Source organism: Hibiscus syriacus, unplaced genomic scaffold (assembly GCF_006381635.1).
Source record: "Hibiscus syriacus cultivar Baekdansim isolate YM2019G1 unplaced genomic scaffold, ASM638163v2 tig00111392_pilon, whole genome shotgun sequence".
Taxonomy (NCBI): Eukaryota; Viridiplantae; Streptophyta; class Magnoliopsida; order Malvales; family Malvaceae; genus Hibiscus; species Hibiscus syriacus.
Genome location: NW_024063078.1, coordinates 1,878,872 through 1,897,071, shown reverse-complemented (window position 1 = coordinate 1,897,071; position 18,200 = coordinate 1,878,872). Strand labels below are relative to the sequence as shown.

Genomic DNA, 18,200 nt, shown 5'->3' with positions numbered 1-18,200 from the left:
GACCCAACTTAATATTCAATAATAACTTATATATTAAAAATCAATCATTATCCATTTCAAACTCAATATCCAAGTCATTTAATATTAATACTATCTTATTCTTCAAACATTAGTTTAATGCACATTAAAAATAAATAAAATATAGAAAGCACCATTAATTCATATTTCTATAGCATTAGGGTTTCGCTTCATTAAACAATAATTTAATCAATTTATTATATTATTACTGTATAAAAAATATGATGTTGTATATGGTAATATGAGTCTCTTATTTTTCTATACAATCCGATGTGGACCCTCCTAGATGTCACCATTCTGCAACTTATATAATGAAGGTCGCATTCGTCTCTGTAGTACCCAATCTGAATTAGTCGATCAATAGATCGCATACCAGTGATTAATTCAAAAATAAAATTCTTTGACTCATTCACCAACCAAATGCAAATAATAATAATAATAATTTGATTTATAATTCACGCATATTTTTTGAATTTTTATAAGTAGAGGGACTGAAGTTGGTATTAAGCTATATAGCTTATGTAGAATGATTTTTAGATTTAATTTCTAAAACGACCTTTCTATTCTAGTGGAATATTCAAATTAATCTTTTCATTATTTTTTAGATTAATTTATAATTCTTCGTTGCTACTTTTTTTTTAAGAATTAAACAGAGGTACACATGTAAATAAAATTATTCAAACTTGGATCACTTATTCCTCGAATACTCGATATTTTTTTCATTGAAAAAAAAACCATTATGATACAAAACAAGAGCTTATTTCACTCAAATGTACATGAATTTTATAGCTTTAAATGGAGATCAATATGTTCAGCAACTTCAACCCTTTTACAATTAGCCATTGTTGCTGCACTTGCTTGTTCAATTTTCGCCATTGCAGGTGGTGGAAAGACGCTATAGTAAGGTCGCTGCATATATAATCCACTGCCACCTTGTTTCATAATCGAATCTTCAAAGCTTGCCTTCAAATACACACACACAAGGTTTTATATATGCAAAATATGGTCCAATAAGCATAAAATTAATGAAAATGGGAGATTTTCTCACTTGATGATAAGCCAATAAATCGAGGTCTGGCAATTCGTAAGGGATCGAATTCGATTGAGGATGCTTGGATTTCTAGGTTGAACACATTGATGTAGTTGTTGGAGGAGCTAACGTAAGAAAACCTCTAGCAAAAACCCCATTTGAAGGCCCTTCCCTGGGAAAAGATCGAAAAAAGGTTCGGGTTTGAATCTTCAACTTTGAAGTTTGTGATGTTACAAGGATGAAAAGTAAAAATGGAACCTGGAATTCGAGGTGCCGGAATCGGAATTGAATGTGGTAGCTTTGCTAGTACTTGAAGTGGCTTCAAATTTCCCATTGTTGGAATTAACAATGGGAGGATAATATTTTGTGTGAAAAGGGAATTGTCCTGGAGAATTGTCCAGGGAGAAAGGGTATGGTCTCTTCATGCCAATTACCTACAACAATAAAGCATGTTATTGTTACATGATGATATCAAGGCCTAAAAAATAAGAGAATGCTGCATATCTAAGAATTTTTTTATCTAAAAAACACAAGAAAAAGAAATAAAACCTAATTCTTTATTGATCTCTAAATTAATGGAAAGAGAAATTTAAAACTAAATTTTTTTCAATGGCTCAAATGCATGTATTCATGTATGTATATACGTATGTTAGGGATGAAATCAAGATTGAACAATGACAGAGTTAAATTGTTTAACATCGAAGCGAATAATATCTTAAATATAATTAAACAATAAAATTAAGGTGGTGTTTGTTTTTACTGTGTAAGGTCTGCAAAGCTCTTATGTCTGCGCTGTGCAGACCACGCGCTGACATTGGGCTTCACAGACCGTTTGTTTTTTAGAAGACAAAAGCTCTTCTAACGTCTGCGCATGGTCTACGCGGCGCAGACGTGGCCTAACGTCTTCAAATAAACAAAAACCAGATTAGGGATGCTGGATCGACTGCTTCAACGGCTATTCACTCCCAATATTCAACCTATTTTGTTTAGCCATTCACTCCCAATATTCAACCCATTGTCTGCAGTTTTCCTCCTAAAAAAACCCTTCTCTGCGCCGCTTCTCCTTTCCTTGTTTCCCACACGATCGTTGTTCCCCCCTCGCTGCAGACCTCTATCGATGTTCCCCCTTGTCACCGGCCATCTACCACAGGTATGATTTACTGTGTATGCTGATTTGTGTATGTTGATGTTTGTTTTTGCTGCTTTGAGACCCTCCTGAGACTCTCTTGTTAACAAATTAGTACTTCTTTGCTATTTGTTTTTGCTGCTTCAAGACCATCGATTTTTGTTGATTTACATATATATGTATGTATATATTGTATTTGTTGTTTGTATATGTATGTATGTTATGAATTTGTTGTGACAGTATCGGATCGAAGATCAACTGTTCTGGTCACCATTGTTACTGAAATTTATCCCCATAAAGAAGATTAACCAAAACAATCTGATATGCATAACTTCAATTAATAATGCCAAGCAAAGTGATCCTTAGTAGTATTCTTCCGAGTGAGATAGAGTTACCAGGACTAGAGTTAAAAACCCAGAGATTTAAACCAAATTATGAGAATCAAAATGTCACTGATTACTCTCAGTTCAAGAGTAAATTTTTTCCCCTAGAACTGTTAATAATTAATATTTCGCTTTCATAACCATTTAACAGAGAAATTTACACCATGCCAACATGTTGAATAGTTGAAGTAATCTCAAGGAAATTCAAGAAATCCAAAGAAACAATTGACCAATATTATACATAGAGAGAGAGTTTACCAGTTCAAGCTCTTCTTCTTTGTCTTAAAACGCCTTTTCCCAGAAAATTTCAGAGAGTTTCCTTGAATGAAATAATTGAACAGCTTTTTATTTCCCGATCGATACTCAACCTAGTCAATTAACTTCCGGCCCCGAGTTAGCAAGTACCCATATCGGCATCTGCAAAGTTTTCCATTTCTTTTTCTACCTTGAGTTGATAGTTTAGTCTAATACAATGTTGTAAACAAAGCTCATACTAACTGAATCATTTATATTGGTAAGAAACCTTTTTAACCTTATAAGATTCTTTTATTTATTTCTACTGTAGGCTGATGCATTTATTTACTCAAGACATGAATAATAGTTCGATAAATTTAATAACATTTTTGTAACTTTCTAAATTGAATTAATATAATAATCTATACCAAATATGGATGAATTAAAACATAATTAGTAACAAATTAGTAAATCATGGATAAGGTTCACAAAAGTTTAAACTAGGCTATTATATATATATATGTTGATTTATATATATATATATGTATGTATATATTGTATTTGTTGTTTGTATATGTATGTATGTTATGAATTTGTTGTTTGTATGTTATGAATTTGCTGTTTGATGTTATGTATTTGATGTGTATGCTGATTTGTGTGTATAGACATGGGAGAGAAGCAACAATGGTCCAATGAGCATTTAAAATGCTTATTGGAAACTTGTATCGAAGAAATAAACAATGTTGGAAGGAAAGGATTGAATTTGCATAAGGAGTCATGGATTAAATTAGGAAGAATCCTTAAGGAAAGGTTTAGTATGGAGTTGAGTCAAAAACAAATGAAAAATGCCTACGACAATCTAAAAGCAAAATACATAGGATGGGTGTATCTGAAAAACAAAACCGGCAACCTATACAACCCTCAAACCAACACTTTCACCTTAACGAACGAGGAATGGGAAGAATTTAGGAAGGTATGTTTTATATATATTTTCAAACATTTAGGTATGAAGTTCTTAAGTATTCTTATACTAGTTTTTATTATTTTGGGTTTAGGGATATCCAAAGGCTGCTTCGTTGAAGACAACCCTTTTGCCTTTTCCAGAACTTTGTGTAGCATTATTTGATGGCAATAGTGCCATTGGTAATTGCAAGTGGACCTCAACCCAAACAATATCAGGGGTTGGATCATCTTCTTGTCATCATGTTCAACCACTGTTGCTTACAAACAACTCTTTTATTGACTCTGAAGATGTTGATGGCACTTCCCATGAGCCTCCTTCTGAGCCAGCTCCCAATACCTCAGCTGATCCACCTCTTAGTGCATCAGTTGATCCACCTCCTAAGTCATCCCCTACTTTTGATAGGCCTAACAAAAGGGCTAAAACCTCAAAATCCTTGAGTGATAAGACAGTTGTCACTTTTGATGATATAGCAGTTGATATGCAAAAAGCTTTACAACATATTGTTAAAAACAAGGATGAGCCAACAAGTGCTGAATGCTATGAGAAGTTGAAGCTTTGTAACTTAGACCCAATGGATCCTCTATTCTTAGCAGCTTTTCACATTTTTGGATTGTCCATGCCTATGAGAGATGCATGGATGACGTTGCCGGCTGTTCCTGAGGTATTAAAGGGGTGGATCAAGATGACTGCTATAAGTTTAGGATTATTAAAGTAGGGAAACATTGTTTGGTCTTTTTGATTATGTAAGAAATATTATATGGTTTGTGGTCTATGTTAGAAATATTATATGGTTTGTTGATGTTCAAAACATTATATGGTTTGTGGTTTATGTTAGAAATATTATATGGTTTGTCGATGTTCAAAACATTATATGGTTTGTAGTCTATGTTAGAAATATTATATGGTTTGTATTAAAATTATATTTATCTTGTTTATTTTATTAACAAGTGTTGACATTTTAACAGGTTCATTATGGATTACGATACAAAATTACTACTCATAATTCTTATGTACTTTTATCTCCGCTTTTGTTGGAAGAGAGGTACGAAACGAATGCGAGACAATGATTCGGCAATGTCTGGACATCAATACACATTAGAGTTATTGCAAGGTAATCCTAGACAATGCGTTGAAGTACTGCGCATGTCTCGTGAATCATTTGTCCGACTATGCACACTTTTTAGAGTAAATTACTCGTTAAAAGATAGTAAACACATATCGGTTGAGGAAAAAATGGCTATGTTTTTTATGATGATCGGTCATAATCAACGATACGTGATTATCAAGCGTAGATTTCAACACTCAAAGCAAACAATTCATAATTTTTTTTATGAAGTGTTGGATAAAATGATGCTTTTTGCAAAAGATATGATAGTACCAACCTCTTTTAATCCGAATCCAAACATTACGGGACATAATAAGAGACTACGACAAGTTTTTAAAGGAGCGGTTGGTGCACTTGATGGAACTCTGATACATGTTGTTGTCCCTGCTAATAAACAAGATTTATATAAAGGAAGGGGAAAAGGGGATTGTTATCAAAACATATACGCAATTTGTGACTTCAACATGATTTTTACGTTTATTGTGGTCGGTTGGGAAGGGGTAGCACATGATGCTAGAATATTATCAGAAGCATTAGCAGATCCAGATGCACCATTCCCGTTTCCACCACCTGGTACGTTTATAGTTTTTTTAAATATTTTCATCTTAGTTTAAATAATAACTGATTATTTATATATTTACAGACAAATATTATCTTTGTGATGCCGCATATGCACACATTCGAGGATTTATGGCTCCATATCGTAATGTGAGGTATTGGCTTGGAGATTTCTGTCACAGGCGTGCATTGACTAATAAAGAAAAATTTAATCATGCACATGCAAAGCTTCGAAACATCATTGAGCGTGCTTTCAGTGTCTTGAAAGCACGATTCCCGATATTAAAAAGGATGGCACCATTTCCGTTGCTTACTCAAAGAAACATTACCATTTCATGTTTCGTAATTCATAATTTTATAAGAAAAGAGGGTTTCAGCGATGAGTTCTTTAATGAATATGATCAACCCAATGTGACGTTTCAAAATACCAATGTGCGTGTTGCTGATGATGAAGACGAGCCTGAAGGACATGGTTCTGCAGCGGATCGAGAATATATGACTCAGCTACGAGATGAAATTGCTGAGCAATTAATGCAAAATATGGATTGAATTATTGTAGTTGTATGGATTATTTAAATTTCAATATTGTAAAACTAAAATTATTTAAATTTCAGTATTGCAAAACTCTTTTAAGTTAAAAAAACAATTTATTTATATTTCAGTTTATTTTAACAGTCTGCAGACGTTAAAAAACAAACAGTCTTCCTCTTGCAGACTGCAGACTTTTGGTCCACATCTTCTGCTGCAGATGCTTGCAGATGTGGTCCGCAGACTGCAGACCTTTTACCTCTGCAAAAACAAACAGCACCTAAGAGAGCAAAGATTTAATTTCACTAATTTTAAAATTGAATAGTTTTAAAAAATAATAAAATAAAAAGGTTAAGTGTTAAAACTTAACTTCTTTAATTTTAAAACAGAAAGAATCCTAAAATAATTAAACCAAAAAAAATTTAAGAGGGAAAAAAAACTTAATTTCAATACTTTCAAAATTATTGATGGCTTAAAATACAGTTAAACCAGGACAATGGCCCCTCTTACCTATTCCTTGCATCCATCCCTATATGTAAATATGTATGCATGCATATGTATGTATGTATGTATGTATGTATGTATGTATGTATGTATGTATGTATGTATGTATGTATGTATGTATGTATGTATGTATGTATGTATGTATGTATGTATGTATGTATGTATGTATGTATGTATGTATACGTATACGTATATGTATGTGTATGTATGTATGTATATATGTATGTATGTATGTAGGTACGTATGTATGTATGTAGGTACGTATGTACGTATGTATGTATGTATGTATGTACGTATATATGTATGTATGTATGTATGTATGTATGTATGTATGTATGTATGTATGTATGTATGTATGTATGTACGTTGTATGTATGTATGTATGTATGTATGTCTAGTATGTATGTATGTATTACGTATGTATATATGTATGTATGTATGTATGTATGTATGTATGTATGTATGTACGTACGTACGTATGTACGTATGTATGTGTATGTATGTATGTATGTACGTATGTATGTATGTATGTATGTATGTATGTATGTATGTATGTATGTATGTATGTATGTATGTATGTATGTATGTATGTATGTATGTAGTATGTATGTATGTGTATGTATGTATGTATGTATGTATGTATGTATGTATGTATGTATGTTGTCTGTATGTATGTATGTATGTATGTATGTACGTACGTACGTACGTATGTATGTATGTAGTACGTACGTACGTACGTACGTACGTATGTATATGTATGTATGTATGTATGTATGTATGTATGTATGTATATGTATGTATGTACGTATGTATGTATGTACGTATGTATGTATGTATGTATGTATATACGTATGTATGTGTATGTACGTATGTATGTATGTATGTATGTATGTATGTATGTATGTATGTATGTATGTATGTATGTATGTATGTATGTATGTATGTATGTATGTATGTATGTATGTATGTATGTATGTATGTATGTATGTATGTATGTATGTATGTATGTATGTATGTTGTATGTATGTATGTATGTATGTATGTATGTATGTATGTATGTATGTGTATGTATGTATGTATGTAGTATGTATGTATGTATGTATGTATGTATGTATGTATGTATGTATGTATGTATGTATGTATGTATGTATGTATGTATGTATGTGTATGTATGTATGTATGTATGTAGTATGTATGTATGTATGTATGTATGTATGTGTATGTATGTATGTATGTATGTATGTATGTATGTATGTATGTATGTATGTATGTATGTATGTATGTATGTATGTATGTATGTATGTATGTATGTATGTATGTATGTATGTATGTATGTATGTATGTATGTATGTATGTATGTATGTATGTATGTATGTATGTATGTATGTATGTACGTACGTATGTATACCTTCTCTCCAGGCAAGAAAGGTTTAAAATTTGTATAATAGCTTTGGTTTGAAGGGGGCTTCATCTGAAAATTCATTACAGATGTTGATGATGAAGTTTTTGATGACAAATTCACCTGCATAAAAAAACACACCACTAATTCACCCTAATCTTTATTAACAACACCAACAATCAACGTAATTCTAACCATTGAAGAAGAAGACCGTTGCTGTAGATGCTGTGGGAAAGGTTGTCGTCCCCTCGGCATCAACCAGCCAATGGCCAAACTGGTTCAATTTCCAAATTCGTCCTAAAATCCCAACCTGCAGGATCCAACCAAAACACTCATTTTCAACTTTGAATTCACAAGAACCCCAAAATCTATAACCATCAACACTTGTCAATGGAACAGCAGCACCAGCGTTTCCATTACAGGCAACAGATGAAGGTGACCTACAGACGGGATCTTTCTTCTGTTGTTCTTCTAACCTTATCTTCTCAAGCTGCGCTACACCGAGCCCTCTTTGGGGTACTTCTTTAGGCCTTTGCTTCTTGGAAGATTTACCACTGTTGGTTGTTTGATCTTCTTGAACCATAGTTTCCACTGCTAGTTTTCACCAGAAATCATGGTTAAGTTTCATGCATGTTGCTGTTTACATAAACAAAGAGATTTAGACAGTTACTGGGAGTCAAGAGATTAAGCATGTATATATATATATATTGAAATTCAATGCATATCTTTAGATTAGTATATGTGAATGCGTGTGTGTATACATATTTCTTTAATTTTTGCCCTTATCCTGGCTCCAACTCTTCCTGTTTCCATTTCTAGAGCCACTCTTTCAGCTTTTCTTGTATTTTTTTGTTTGTGTCTGTCAAATTATGCTTTCAGAGTTCTAAAAGAAGGTAAGTTCCAATGCTACTTGGCAATGTCACCTTAGCTCCGTTTCAGTTTGGGGTTATCTCTTGCTGGCTTCGCAACTTTCAGACCTAATTATGGGACCCTCATTTTTATTCCTTAAGACATTAACACATGCATGCAATGTCTTATTATAAAATTCAATAAACAACAAAAGTTATATTGTATTTATCTTTTTACTCTTTAATGTCTCACTCTTTTTACACCTATTAAAATAAATATATCAAACACTTTTTAGAGATAACTCCATAAATGATTTTTTTTAATTGAGAGGGTTTGATAAATTTTTCTTTATTTATTTTTAAAAAATATATATTTTCAATATTAATTAACAATTACAAAAATAATTGTGGGGTTAGTCTTGACCCTCACGTGCTCCGCTAATGTGCATAGTTAATATGAGATACAAATTATGAGACAAAGAAACTATATTATGATGTAGTATGATTAAGAATAAATACAGATTTGATCAGATTATGTCGAATTTTTTATCTATTTAAATTTAGTTTGAGTATTATCCTCATTCCTCTTAATTTTTTACTTATAATTAATAAATACAGTTAAATTAATAAAAAAAATATGGATTAAATATAAATTATTATTTATATACTTGTATCGCAAAGAAAGCAAAATTGTTTGTCTTTCAATAAAACCCATTTCCAAATGCAAAGCCATTATGTCCCTTAATTTCATGGATGACAGCATGCTTCTTTGTCATATAACATGCCAAGGTTTTGTTACATGCTCAAAAATGTTAAGGTCCCCCTCCCCATTTAGGGCATCTATCACTAAAATTCTTTCCTTTTTTTAAAATAAAATAATACCTTTTTATTTGTTTCCATGTAGTTTTGGGCTTTTTTCTCTATAATTTATAGAAAATTGACAAGTGTGAGAATTGACATCAAAGTTTCAACAATAATTGAAGATGTCTTGGCTTCTCTTGCTTTCAAATACATTAATTTTGATAGGTCCGTCTTCTTATTATCGTTCGAATTATTTTTATAAAATATTAAAATTATACATAAATTTTAATCAAATATGAATATATTAACTTTATTTTGATATAATTATACATAAAATTTGACCCAACTATATATAGATATATATATATATATATATATATAAACACATTATTCATTTTCTATATTAGATAAATATATTATTATGCATGAAAATTGAATCAAATAAAAATTCTATATATGCAATAGTATAAAATCAAAGTTCTTATGTCATCTAGTTGATCATATAATATTATATCATGCTTATCCTACCATATCTATAACACATATTGTATCTTGTTCATTTCTTATTACTCCATCATTACTTTTTAATGTACATTTTCAAGTTGATTCAAATACACTCTAATAATTATATCTCCTTATATTTAAATTATTTATAAAATTTATCGAATATACATAATTCTTATACATATTTTTAAAAAAAAATTATGAGTCGAAGCATTAATACATGTATGTTTATGTATGATGTAGCTCATTTTACTGTAGCAATGCTAACACTTCCTACACTCTTTATCTGTATTGTCATATATTATATAAACGTCATCTTTGCCACATAATTTATTTTACTTTTCTTGTACTAGCTATCATGCCTATTCATTTCTTTTCAATATTAAGCCAATTTAAAAAATTGGTATAATTACATTATATATCTTCCCAGTTTTACTCGTCTTTCACTTTAGTCCCTATTTAAAAAATTAAGAAAATTTCATATTTTTCAATTTAATCCTTATTTAAAATCTATTTTTTTATCTTAATTAATCCGACACTCCCTATTAACTATCTCCCTTCCCCTGTCACCACCTATGATTATTTAAAAAATTAATGATCATTTAAATTCATGGTAAATCTTCTAACATTTTATCATATTTTCGTTTAATCGAAACTAACCCGATTTTAAGATAGACAAAAAAATGGCCAAATAATAAAAATTACAGAAAAAATTGTCACATTGGTGAAAAAGATCTGAATGCTTTAAAAGTAAAATATGTAAAATTAAGAAAGTTTGAAAAGATATTTTCATAGAGGTTGAGAAATGATGGGATGGGCTACTTTTGATGAGCCTTGCAAGCTAAGACAGCTCAACCTAATGTCCTTTTTGCTTGAAAAATGTTGGTGCAAATTGGATTAATTTTTCCATATTGATTGACATATCAACCCTTGTTTTTCACACTTTTGTTATTAATAAATTAAATAAAATTAATTTCCTATAATAAGAAAAAAAATCCCTTTGGAAAATTAAAGGATAATTTATGCATACCGACTATTGTTCCTCCAAGAGATCAAACAGCAGCGTCAGTTTGGTTGAGTTGTCATTACAAGAGAGTGAACCCTTAACCATGCATGAACAGCTTTTCTTGGGCTATTATGGATTTATGCTTTCCTTGCATTGCACTAAAACTCAGTATTTCATCAACCTCTCCCTCTTCCTGGTCCGTTTGCTTCCTTAATCTGCTATTTTTCATTTTTTTCTGGGTTTGATCATTTTATATCTGTGTATCTTCATGCTGTAAACGTTACATTTGATCCTTAATAAACTGCATCAAATGAGGTCTGCTTAATTGGTAAGCTGGAAATCTGTTGTGATGATCATTTTCTTTTGATTAATCTGTCATAATATTTGTTCTTGATTCTGCAAATTCCCCGTTATTTCTTTGCAATTAATGTGTTTACCTATGAGCTTAAATATTATGAGGAAATCCTTCATCGGCCTGCAGGTTTATTTCATCTGTTCCGAAACTGTAGAATTCTGAATCTTCATTGATGGGTTCAGGAAACTGGTTTAGATCATTCATTTGTTTAAAGAAACCAAAGTCCGGCAGGTCCAAACAAGAAAAGGTAGTATATGTATGAATGTATTCGATAACTATGAGAACATATCCGTATTAGACACGTACTTATATTTAATATTCGTTCACATTAGACACATACTTATATTTAATATTTGTATTAGTTTAAAAAATATACGGTGATATTTAGTAATGTAATTCTAGGGGTCATCTCTGATTTGCTCTCAGGCCCAATCAATTCTGGTGCAATCAAGTAATGAGAAGTCAAATGGTGATGTAAGGATAGATCATGAGGGTCCTGAAGAGGGAAGGAGTCCGGCAACGACCGGCGGTTCTCAAAGCAGTCCTGGAAACACAGTTGAACATATAGCTGCTGCTCGAATTCAGAAGGCTTTTCGGGCTTACAGGGTATTTTAACTTGTTGTCTATGCTATATTTCATACATTCGAGCTCCAATAATATGGTCTACGATTTTCCTTTCCAGGCAAGAAAAGCAGTTCGCCGGCTGAGAGATGCCGGAAGATTCAACATATTGATACAGGGACATACATTGAAAAAACAAACCACAAGCACACTAGGCTATTTACATTCATGGTGCAATGTCCAGTCTCAAATCCGAGCCCGAAGAATCTGCATGGTTACAGAAGGTAGGCTTAAGCAAAAGAGAATGGAAAACCAGATGAAACTCGAGGCCAAACTCCATGACCTGGAGGTAACAACCATCTTAACTTCCGATCTCAATATCTACGAAGAAACGAAAACTTGAATCCATCTTTTTTACATTAATGGAGAGTTAAGCCTTGCAGATTAGTAATTAATGAAAGGTAGCAGCTTTGTTAGCTTTCAAAGCCATTAACATCCGCTTCCCTATAATGCATCCCCTATCTTTTGTTTGGCAAGCAAGAAAATGAGAAACTGGTAACCTAAGAATCTAGTAGTATTCTTGGCTGTTACAGGTAGAATGGTGTGGCGGCTCCGAAACTATGGAGGAGATTCTTTCCAGGATTCAACAGAGAGAAGAAGCAGCAGTCAAACGCGAACGAGCTATGGCGTATGCCTTCTCTCATCAGGTTGCAAACTTTGGGTTTATTCAATCATCTTTAACATTATTTCAAGACTGACTTGTAGTGGAATTGCAGTGGAGGGCGAATGCGAGCCAATATCTAGGCCAAGCATCCTATGGTGTTGGCAAAGAAACTGGGGTTGGAGCTGGATAGAGCGATGGATAGCAGCGAGGCCATGGGAAGTGAGGGTTCATTCTCATGCGAGGAAGACTCACGGCAGGCAGGCAAGCAAATCCGAGAAAGAGATTAAAAATCCGGCATCTACGAAACCCAGTTTGCCAAATGGGAAAGTTGCTTCAAAAGCCAAAAACGGTGCCACAACCGACGGCTGAAATCGGAAAGATTCACGAAAGCAGCTATGTTGAGTGATTCAATACAATTTTCTCTAGTACTTTTTGTGTGCATTTGCAACTCATTGTATACACAATAACAAGGTTTTCTTGCAGCCAGAAATCCGCGGATAAAACACTAAAGCTACCATATCAACCGGATTAAACCCGAATTCAAGATCTCTGTTTCCAGAGACTATATATGTAAAAATCTTAAACATAAAATTTCCTTGGTGAAATCTGAAACGCAACTACATGTACATTACTTTCTGAGGAACCAAACAACACGTATGAACTTAAAAAGTCTAAAAAGAATAAAAAATTGCATATTTCGAGATTTGAATCTCGGACATGATTCAGAACCTTCTAGATATCATGTCTTAAGAACAGCTAATCATGCAATACCATAGCTGAGCCCCAACAATAACCACTGCGACAACCCAACAACCCCTCCATCTCAAATCTATATCCGGTAACACATCGAAACAAAAGCAAATACATACATGCATTATTGGTATCATATTTTTAAGGTAATTAAGAAAACTAAGAATTTCCAGTTAGACTCAAGGGGACCATTACAGAGGCAAATTACCAAAAAAAATTGTGGTATCTAATGTCAAGTGTATCCTACTATTCTATACCATAATTGAGCTTTCTTTGTACGATCATACCTTCCATTGCAACTGCAGATGGTACTCCATTTATAGCCCCACTTGCACTATATGCTAACATGCTCCCATTGATTGCTGTTATGTGACCTTGGGGTGTCCTACAACTTGGCCTCAATCCTAATGTATGCTTCAGGTGATTATTTCGGGTCAACCTCATCTTTCGTACTAAAGCATCTAGTAGCTGAATTCTGTTAATTTCAGCAATCGTGATGTCTATTATAGTGATTGGTTCATTGTTCTTTTGTTCAATTTGAACTAATAGAATGAATTGGGTTTTCAATTCTTTGTTTCTATAATGAGCTTTTGATTCTAAACTGAAGCATCTAAAACAAGCCTATGTTTAGTAAAACAACACGGAAAGAAAAGAGTTATGAGGGGAAGTTATACATTGTTTTTGGCCAGGTAGACGCTGACCGTGGGAATCTGCTACCACTCTACAGGTTTAAGGTGTTCCCCGCACAATCTGTTCCGTAAACGATAAAGCAATAAAACGAAACTACTAGCAGAGTTCTCTTTCATCCACATGAGAAATTGACAACTTCTAAAGAGAGGAAAAGACTCTGGACTGCTTCTCTAGTTCGGTATCTGATCAAAGGGATATATAGGATCCGGAAAGACTTTTTCCAATATTAGCTGATCAGGGGTTACCCAACCTACCTTATTTCATGATAATTTTTCGAAAGAATGAGTGGATATGCTAAACTGAGTCAGTCCTATTTGAGGGAAGAATCAAATCAGAATTAAAACAACCAGGTTGTCTCGGTGGTAACACTAGGAAAACAGTAGCAAACATTGCTAACAAATTGACTGGCAACATGAAACACACGTCCAACAAAGATGGAAACCATTGTTAAGCTCTAAGAGCCCAAATTTAAGCTACAACACAATCAAATGATAAAAACTAAATAAAACCGGGGATTGAAAAACCTGAAATCCACACAGATTTCTCTTTCCCACGGCAATAGGCCATTGATTCTAAGTGACCAAAATCTTCCCGTCTTTGACTCTTGTATCTATCACACTGTCTCCTCCTTGAGTTCACGGTCAACTGTCAACCATCGATGATCAACCAGTGTGAAAGATTAATCACCTAAATGAGCAGAAAAGCCTGTCAGTGCAATATATGGTATTGAAAACTAAATATGGACATAGAAAGAAGGGCTAACCGGATAGAGGGGAAAGATTTTGGCTTCCCTTTGATTTACTTGATCAATGGTGAGAATCAGATGAAGCAGAGGACAGCTTATTGGCGATGCTGTCGTGCTCATCTTCTTCGCCCTGAATTCGTGCTGGAAAGCGAAATCCAGAGAATACACCAGGTGTGGTGAATCCAATGCCAGAAAGAGCAGCTTGATGATGGATGTTTTCTGGGATTTGATGATGATGATGGTGTTGGTGTTGGTGTTGGTCGGTTGTGGAAATTGGCTGGTCTATCCAAGCACGAACCAAGGGCGTGTTACTGGACTGAAGGGGTCCCCTCTGAGAATACAATTGGCTGTTTTGGCCAAAAGTCGGCGGCAGCGGATGCGATGTTGGAGTGCCAAAGAGAAATCCTCCTACTCCACCATTACCGCCGCCACCAGCACCACCGCCACTGCCAGTATCAGCAGTAGCGCCGCTATTATTCCAGGCAAACAATCTCTGGAACCTTCCTATCTCCCCCGGATGTTGGTGGTGATGCTCCCATCCAGCAGAAGACCCATCAAAACCAGCTAATGGGCTGGTTCCAGAGAACAAAACAGGCTCACTGTGCTGTGCCTGAGCTGCAGCAGCAGCTTGTGCGTGGTGGTGAAAAAGAATCGGCTCCGGAAAAGACTGAAGTGAAAGCCGAAGATCCTGACTGTGGCTGCTGGTTCTCGACAACAAATCCGGTGGATAATTCTGAAACTGTATGGAAGAAGACTGAGCCTCACTCGAAGCTCCCAATGGAAAAAAAGACTTAATAGTATCAGCAATCTCATCAGAAACTAAAGCAGGTGGAAGAAAACCCGAATTATTATTCGGGTTATCTCCCATTTCTCGTTGCTGAAGATTTTGAACTTCATTCCCCATTATTGTTTCCGTTCTCCTCCGAGTACCCGACCCGGCAGCAAGGTTCTCAACCAGGTTTCCACCATGGTTGATGTGAAAGTGATACGGCTTATCATTGTCAGTAGTCGTCGTGGCGTTTTGTTCTTGGTTACTAGGTTTAGCAATCGAAGAAGAAGTATTGAAACTTTCTGGTTTCCAAGGAGGTAGCTCAGCGAGCTCGTCAATGGCGGGCTTGGCCTTTTTTATAAGCCAATCCACGGCTTTGCTAGGACGGTCATAGCCAAGGCGGTCCTGTACGTCGTAGAACTGGATGGCGGTGTGAGCCGAGAGACGAACACGTCGGTCCCGAGGACCTTTAGCAGTGCAAACTTTGCTGTGACGGTCTTTCCTTCCGGTAGACCGAACAATGTGACCACCTTGGACTTCTACCATCTCCCCTCCGGAGTGCTTTATCCCCAATCTTGACGATGTTGCAGCTTGGTGGTGGCTATCCCCCATTTTTCTTGCATGTTGTGTCGATTTTGAACCGAAAGAAGCACTGGACGACTGCAAGTACGAGCGCTTCTTCAATGGCGGTGGGCACTCTTGAGTTTCCAGGCTTGCATACAATTGTTGCCCCTGTTGTTGCTGATGCTGATGATGCCTTTGTGGATCCAGGCTCAGATCCTTGTGCTTTCCCTGTTCCAGCTTTTAATGGAGGACACACCACCAGCTCCTCCACCAAGACTAGCCGGAAACACTCTTAAAAACACCAGCTTTTTTTATTTCCAGCCTAACCCATCATTAAAAACTCAACTTTTGGCAAATTGGGTCTTCTCTTTTATCTGTACTATTCTATTCAGTCACCAAATTACAGAAATGGGTTAGCCACCAACTTGATCAGGATAACCCAACAACAACAACAAAAACAAAAGTTCTTTCTTTTCTCAACAAATATTTTCTCGGGAAAATACACTATAAACTAGAAAGTTTCCATTACAGCTACACTACCAGAACAAAAAGAGAGAAAAAGATATTTTGTTATGTGTTTAGGGGGCCTTATAGCTAATGCCTAATAGCTAGTATAGGGAAGAGTAATTTCACTTTTCTTGGCCTATACAAACCCTTGATGTTGTTGATGATGATATTACCACTGGCAAGGGGTGGCAGAGCGTTTTTGCGGTCAGACAAAAGACTAAAGATCCCTCTGCTTCATCTCATCACTACCTTCTACCGCTGTTTATTGTACTATTACCCTAAACAAACACCATTTCAACCAAGCTAAAATCCCACCTTTTTTTCACCTTCTCACCTAATTATAAAATTATAACCTTTATCTTATTTTTTACTAACTATAGATAGATAGATATGATTTGATGCCACTTTCTTGTTGAAGAATTAGGGTTTTTGTTTTGACTAAAATTTTCAACCTGGACGTGGTAAGAAAGTTACAACCTTTTTAACTTGGTTCATAGTAGAAGTTAAGAACTGTTTGGATGCTTTGTTTTGATTAGATCAGATTGATTGAATGAATAGATCCTTTCTTTATATGCCACCATCACAACTTTTGACAGTGACCCAATTCACACTTTTACTATCATTTTTTGTCATTATAATTTTATAATTATTTACTAATTATTGATTTTGTCATATTAATTTAAAATAATAGTTGAATTTTATCAAATTATTATATAATAATTAATGAAATTTATTGAATTATTGTAAAATATTTTTTAATTTATAAAAAATTATCATTTTTATTGTATGTAGTGATATTTTTATAATATTTTGATAATTTTAATATTTAGAAAATTAGCATCTCTTTTGATTTTATTTACATTTTTTTCTTGTTTTCACTGAGCAAATTGAAGGGAAGGTAGCAGCACTTGCCTTTCACTCTATTGGAATTGGAATAGTTATCATTGTTAGGGGTGTAAACGAACCGAGTCGAGCTCGAGTATTGCTGAGCTCGACTAGACTCGAAAATTCGCAAGCTTAAAATTTTTAAGCTCGACTCGAAGTCGAAATTCTGAACTGAAGCTCGTGAGCAGCTCGAAAAGGCTCGAAATGAAAAAAAAAACTCTTAAACTTAACTCGATTGGAGCCTCAAACTCAAACTCGAACATGAACCTTAAATACATAAAATCTTATTATATTTTTTTAAAAAAAATCAATACATAAATATTAATATTATTATTAATTTATTTTTTAAAATAAAATCTTAATATATTATATTTTCGAGCTACTCACGAGCTTTTCGAGTCGAATATCGAGTAGCTCGTTTCAGCTCATTAAGAACTCGAGTCGAGCTCGAGCTCGAGCTCGAGTCGAGTCCATTCGATCCGAGTATTTATCGAGCCTTGATCGAGTCGATCTCGAGTCGAGTCCATTCGATCCGAGTATTTATCGAGTCTTGATCGTATCGATCTCGAATAACTCGCGATCTGTCTCGTCTCATTTACAGCCCTAATCCTTGTCCTTTTAATATGCTTTGCTAAATTACTTTGCTACCCTTTTCCAATTTCTTTCTTTTATTTTCATAGATTTTTTATTATTTTAAATATG

At 34.3% G+C, this 18,200-nt stretch overlaps 2 protein-coding genes and 1 pseudogene across 2 annotated transcripts; 1 reads left to right on the top strand and 2 right to left on the bottom strand.

Annotated features, from left to right (window-relative positions):
- Nucleotides 1-713: 713 nt before the first annotated feature.
- LOC120160602 lies at nucleotides 714-8,104 on the bottom strand. The gene is made up of 6 exons (XM_039170979.1): nucleotides 8,045-8,104; nucleotides 7,859-7,972; nucleotides 1,307-1,482; nucleotides 1,153-1,220; nucleotides 1,067-1,086; nucleotides 714-981 (listed from the first exon to the last, which is right to left on the bottom strand). Exons 1-6 carry the CDS (start codon nucleotides 8,102-8,104, stop codon nucleotides 802-804), a joined length of 618 nt encoding a protein of 205 aa, XP_039026910.1. The 3' UTR covers nucleotides 714-801.
- Nucleotides 8,105-11,337: 3,233 nt separating this feature from the next.
- Nucleotides 11,338-13,107, top strand: LOC120160444 (annotated as a pseudogene).
- Nucleotides 13,108-14,820: 1,713 nt separating this feature from the next.
- On the bottom strand, nucleotides 14,821-16,548 carry LOC120160722 (transcription factor TCP4-like). The gene has a single exon (XM_039171071.1). It carries the CDS (start codon nucleotides 16,152-16,154, stop codon nucleotides 14,835-14,837), a length of 1,320 nt encoding a protein of 439 aa, XP_039027002.1. The 5' UTR covers nucleotides 16,155-16,548; the 3' UTR covers nucleotides 14,821-14,834.
- Between the last annotated feature and the right edge of the window lie 1,652 nt (nucleotides 16,549-18,200).